We start from the raw sequence: 6,361 nt of genomic DNA, 5'->3' as shown, positions 1-6,361 counted from the left end.
TACAAATAGCAATTTTTTTGCCAATAAGTAAATAATTTTCAGAATGCGAAACTATAAAGAATTTTTTTAATAAATAAAAATATTTTATTTACTAAAATATATAATTTGTAGCATTTTTACAAAAATTTATTCTATCTCTTATCTCGTTTACTGTGTAAACAAGATATAGTAATATGTGGGAGACGTGTATATTTCGCTTATAGTGTAAACGAAATATGTGCAATCTTATTTTGTGTACACTGTAAAAACAAGATAAGAGATAAGTTATGACGTTTATACCGTAAACAAGATACGTTACGATAAATTTTCAATAGTTATAAAAGGATGTGCAACCCTTTGTATTCTCCACAAACTTTTCACTTGTTCTCTTCCGTTTTTCTTCCCAAAAAAAAAGTCAAAATGTCTAATAGTAGTGGATATGTGGTTGTAAGTGTGTACCCAAATTATCATATGAGAAACAGTGATACTGAGATGATATTTGAGTGTGATAATCCCATTCTATTGAACACTAAACGAGTAAGTTTTTTGTCCGGGTTGAAGAGTATGATATTGAGCAGCGTTGGTAGTAGCGAGAGAAAAGAGATCAGAAGGGTGAGGTATAGGTTGCTAGCACCGATGGAAAATGGAGTTTTTCGGTTTTATCTGTTTTGACTCCATGGCGACGAGCATGTGTGTCTCATGTTTGACATCCATTGGAGAATTATGGCGGAACAAGTGATGGAGCTTTCTACGGAAGCCGATGATATTGGGGGTGGTGGATCTGGCCACTCGAATTTTGTGTAGAACGACCGACCTTTCACACTACCACTGCTACACATTGCTAGTCTAATAGAAGACATGGACATGGATGGTGAGAACTTCAACGAGGAGTATGTTGCAGATAGTAACGAAAGTGGTTCTTCTAAAGATGATGATGAGGAGGAGTTTGTACTAGAGACACCGGTCGAGGCATCAGTTCGGTATCTCTGCTTGTCCCGCACCAAATTCTGGCCTTATCAGATATACCTAGTGACTATCATACATTGGATTTGAACGCGATGCACAAAAAAACTTCATTTTCTAACTCGGGTGAAGACGATTACAACTTAGACAGTAGTATGGAGTTTTGAATTGGTCACAAGTTCAAGAGCAGAGATGCAATAATACAAGGTGTGAAGAATTACAGCATTCGCATAAGTGCTGAGTACCGAGTTGTGGAGTTGGACCGATTAAAGTACCATATCCATTTCCGGCAATATGCAGTAGGATGCCCTTAGAGTCTCCATGTTTCCCTCCGACAGAATCTCAGATATTGGTGAGGTCAAGTTTAAATGTGGTATATTTTCTCATTTATCATTGTTATATTTGATATAAATGCCAACTATATATGTGTTATTTCATTAGAGAGGTGTGTAGGGTTAGAAGAGCGCACACGTGTTTAGCACCCACCATGTCTCAAGACTATCGACAGTCAAACAATAGCCTCATCTGCAGTGTCATTCTGCCATTAATACAGTCCATTCCATCCGTTAGTATCTCTGTTCTACAAGGTGTAGTTAGACAAATCTATCACTTCAAACCCTCGTACAGAAAGGTCTGGATGGTGAAACAAAAGACAATTCCGCAGATATACGGTGATTGGAAAGAGTCATACAATAAGGTGTCGAGGTTGCTACAAACACTGTAGAGTTATTGTCCCGGAACAATATGTCATTTCGCGTTCAGTCGGTTGATGTCCGCATCATGTGCACCTGCGCGCGTAATAATTTTCGAGTAATTCGATAATATGATTAGAAAAGGGTAGAAGTTGGAGAAAAGTTGAAGAAATTGATGAAATATTTATCCAAAGGACACTATAAACGAATTCTATATATAGGCTGCTTTCTCTCTTTTCTCGTTTACAGAAGGCCGTTACACACTACGTGTCCAAATGTGATACGACCACTTCGTTTTGTGTCTTATCTTGTTTACAGTATAAACAAAATACGTGCAATTTTATTTTGGTAAAAATGCTACAAATTGTATATTTTGGTAAATAAAATATTTTTTATTTATTTAAAAAAACAACTATAAGGGCCACCAATTTTTATTATTTTTGCTACTATTTGACCAGTACAAATATTAAATTATCTTTAAGAAATAAATTTTACTAATTTATGTGTGCAAAATTTGAAAAATATAGGTGCAAATTATATTGATTCATTTGTGCAAAATCTAGTAAATATAAGTACAAATTATATGTTTCTTGTATGCAAAATCATATAAATATGAGTGCAAATTGTAGCCGGTCAAGTGCTGGCTAAAAATGATAGATAATATTTTCTAGTTATGTAGTATTGCTCATTCAAAAATACTAGGCATACAAGTCTTTTTTTTAACTAAGTCCACCAAGTCAAATTTACTTAAGTTTTTTTTCTCTCGAGGTTCTTCTTCCTCTTATTTCTTCTCCTTTTCCTTCATTGTCGTCATCATCATGATTATGATCATCATTATCACCTCCTATTCTTCCACCTTTATTATCATCATTACCATCATCATCTTCTTCTACTATCATCATCATGGTGATCATCATTATTATCACCTCCTCTTCCTCTTTCGTTATCATCATCATCACCATCATCATTATTCTTCTTCTTCTTTCGCACAATTCTTTTTCATTGTCATTGTCGTCTTCTTCTTTTTTCAAAAAAAAAAAAACTTGCAGTATTCTGTTTTATGTGTCATGTTTAAGAAATTTCAATGTCAAAATTAAAAAACTCTTATGTCATAATTAAGAAATTTTGATACTATTTTTCTGTTTTATATTTTTCTCAAATAACTCTTCCTCTTCTTTTTTCTTGTTTTCATAGTTTTTTTTTTTCAAACTCATATAATTTTTATTATTTTATAGAATTATATAATTTTTTATTTTATTCTTTTTTATAATAAACACAAAATAATTTTTAAAAAAATATGTAACTTTTTTAATAAAAATACAGAAATTTTGTAAAAAAAAAACAAATAATAGAAAAAAAGAAAAATAGCAACTGTAGGCTGCAACATCAAGTCTAGAACTTTACAAATTTCTATGTTAAAATTAAAAAAATATATTTTATTAAAAAATTTTTGTGTTACGATTAAAAGTTTTCGGTGATATTTTTCATGTAAAGAAAAAAAAAATGTGATTTTACTCGTATATTTATAAGTAATCTTTGTTAAATTTAAACCAATTTAATCAAACTTAATTAATAAAAATACTTAAATGTATAACAAAGATTCTATAATTTTAGGGGACTTAATAACTTAAAGTAACTCCAATAGTTTTGCTATAAAGTTAGTACATGCTTTACTCATTGGTCACAAATTGGAACAAAATTGAAAATATCATTATTCATAAAACATAATCCTTTATTCTCTCTGGTACATGGAAGATTGGAAGTATGAAGATGACATGTATTGTACATGATCTCAATTCTTTACACATTAAAAGTTAAAAAATCAAAACATTTGTGTACCACTATTAATTCCATTCTTTATGAGCCACTTTGAAGATCTTTACCCACTTCTACATCATCAATCTTCTTCTCTAACTTCCTCTCCTTGCAATCAGAGAAGTAAATCATACAAGACACCCATTTGAGAGTATTTACCAAAAAGAACAACCCAACTTGCACAAATATCCCACTCCCTCCTTTATAGCAACCAAGGAAAATACATGGCAACCTAAAACAAACCCCTAAAGCAAAGAAAACAAGCATCAAATAGAGTCCTCTCTTTTGATTACCACTGCTTAGGAAGAACGAAACGCGTAACGCCCCGGCTCCATGGATACCATCCATTACCGATATCACAATACTCATATTCCAAATAGCACTCCATTCCAGATACACCATCAAAAGCTTTGTAAGTGCTGCAAAGCAAATCAATGCAAAAACAATGTAGCACCCAAAAGTCATGTAGAGAATATAAGAGTTACTCACTGTCCATGCCGCTGCAAGAAGAATTCCACTGGACATGGAAAGCAAATACAAAGAAGTTATAAATGTGCCTTTCATTGTTGATGCATCAAAGGATTCCAGAAACATTTGCTTGAGACTCGGTCTCTCGTCTTCTGATTTCAGCTTTGATGACACGTACACAGTTAGAGCAGCAGAACCAAGTTCAAGAACATGTAGAGGCACCAAATACATGAATACAAGTTGAATCAAGTTAGGCAAATAATCTTTACTACTGAAATTTGTAACCGTGTAATCTTGGTCTAAATGTATTGTTCCATCGTCGTCTGTTAATATTATTACATGCCCATAATTAAAACCGCCGTATAATCTATTGTTGAATTGTAGAAGTATATGCTTAACGATTCGTGGGGTGTCAACTAGAGTTTGCTGGAACAAAGTTTCAAAGTGAAGCATGAGAAAGAGTAAAGGGAGAGAAGTAAGAAAGGCAAAGATAATGAAATTGGTGTTCTTGACATGGATAGTTAGTGCTTCCTTTAGGATATCCAAGACCTCAAGCTGCTTCTTCCTCTGCTTCTTCATCACTTGCTTGCTTTCACTCTCCATTTCTTCTTTTCTGAGTTTCAAACACTAACAAGAAGTAATTACAAGAAGGTTCCTATGAATGACTGGATGGTGATAATGATGAATGTAACGCAGATCCGATCACAGTTACAAATACTTGTGTTGAATGTTTCCCCTTCCAATAAATAATATTTAACACGGTTTGTGGAAGACTTTGACTTAAGCCTTCTTCTATTTTGTTGACTTTTATGCCATGGAATTATATTTTCCATATCCATAATGATTGAGTGGTTCTCTTTTCAACATCATTGTCGGTCACAAACTCACAATCAGTCATCCACCTTATATGACCAATATCATGTATATTTGGATACCAAATAAAGAATAGTATTAAAAACGTTCCATCAAAAAACAAAACAGCTTACAAGAAGAAGAGTAAAAGTCTTGAGGTTCAAGAAATACCCCCTGAGCTTCTTTTGCAATTAGGAGGGGACTTCCGTTTCCCTTCAAAAACAAATGCATTCCTAACTTTTCAATTCAACTAAGTTATAATAGCTGCTGAGTTCCTTTTCTTCTTCTTGTTAGCATCACTGAACCATTCAAGTAATTTCAGTCACCACTACCATGAAAGATCCGTGTGAGATGGAAAAGGAAGGTTGCATACATGCCAAGTTTCAACTGCGTCGGGACAAGCCCAAAAACAATGGAAGATTGATTTTTTTCGTTGTGGCATCTTGGATAAATCGGTACCATTATTTAAATTCTTTGTCCCAATTTTTGTTTCACAGATAAACCCTCATGCATCACCTTTCACATAAAGTTTTTAATCTTCGGTTGACATCTGAGATTCTAAATGACTGTCGATAATTCTTTTTTTCTGCAGTGTTCTGGAAGAAAATATGTTGGAGGGTGAAAAAATTGAAAGACCACACCATAACCAGAAGTTACTATATATGTCCCAAATTTTTTCTTTATCCAGGTAATTCTATCCTCCTCCTGGTGAATTGTTGAATTTAGAATAGCATTTGCAATTGTTGGACTGAATGCCTCACGAATTAGTGTCTGGCTCCATGTTCTGTCTGGTAGTGCATCCTTGAGATTTAGGTCTATAAGAAATTTTCCATCCTATCCAGTGCATCCTTCTTTCCGAGTCTCGCTGTCCCCACCAAAATTGGAGCATGAGCTTTTGAATTTTATCAACCAGCGTCTTTGGTAGTTTAAAACAACTCAGAGTATAGATTGGAACTGCCATTGCAACCATCTTTATTAGTACTTCTCAGCTGCTTGAGGATAACAAAGCCCTCTTCCAGTGCTGCAGTTTATGTGTCACTTTATCTTTGATATACAAAAATGTAGTTCTCTTAGATCTCTGAATAACCGCTAGTAGCCCAATATACTTGTTCTGGTTTTCTATGTGAGAGACATGTAAGATGTGAGATAGATAATCACGAATACCCACAAGGATATTTCTGCTGAAAAACACTGAAGATTTATCCAAATTCATTGCTTGATCGCTAATATCTTCATAAACATGTAGGATCCGAAGCAGATTTTGACACTCGTCCTCTGTAGCTTTGCTAAAATTGAGTCATATGCGAAAAATGTATGGCTGACTTTAAGACACCTTTGATTAAGTCTCAATCCTGTAATCTCCAGTCTCTATTCTCCTTTATGGAGCAGATGGGATAATTCCTCTGCGCAAAATAAAAATAGATAGGGAAAAGAGGGTCGCCTTGACGCAACCCTCTACATGGCTTAAAAAAAACCATGAGGCTGACTATCCACAGTAACAGAGTATGAAACCGTCATCACCAGTTCCTGAATCTATTCCATCCATCTCCTGTAAAAACCCAACTTCCTCATAACCTCCTAAACGAAACTCC

At 34.2% G+C, this 6,361-nt stretch overlaps 1 protein-coding gene across 1 annotated transcript; it reads right to left on the bottom strand.

Annotated features, from left to right (window-relative positions):
• LOC107631677 lies at positions 3,323-4,701 on the bottom strand. Its single transcript, XM_016335198.2, has one exon. It carries the CDS (start codon positions 4,518-4,520, stop codon positions 3,492-3,494), a length of 1,029 nt encoding a protein of 342 aa, XP_016190684.1. The 5' UTR covers positions 4,521-4,701; the 3' UTR covers positions 3,323-3,491.

Source organism: Arachis ipaensis, chromosome B03 (assembly GCF_000816755.2).
Source record: "Arachis ipaensis cultivar K30076 chromosome B03, Araip1.1, whole genome shotgun sequence".
In the NCBI taxonomy this organism is placed as follows: domain Eukaryota; kingdom Viridiplantae; phylum Streptophyta; class Magnoliopsida; order Fabales; family Fabaceae; genus Arachis; species Arachis ipaensis.
Note: the sequence above shows the minus strand (reverse complement) of the source record. Positions and strands in the feature narration are given on the sequence as shown.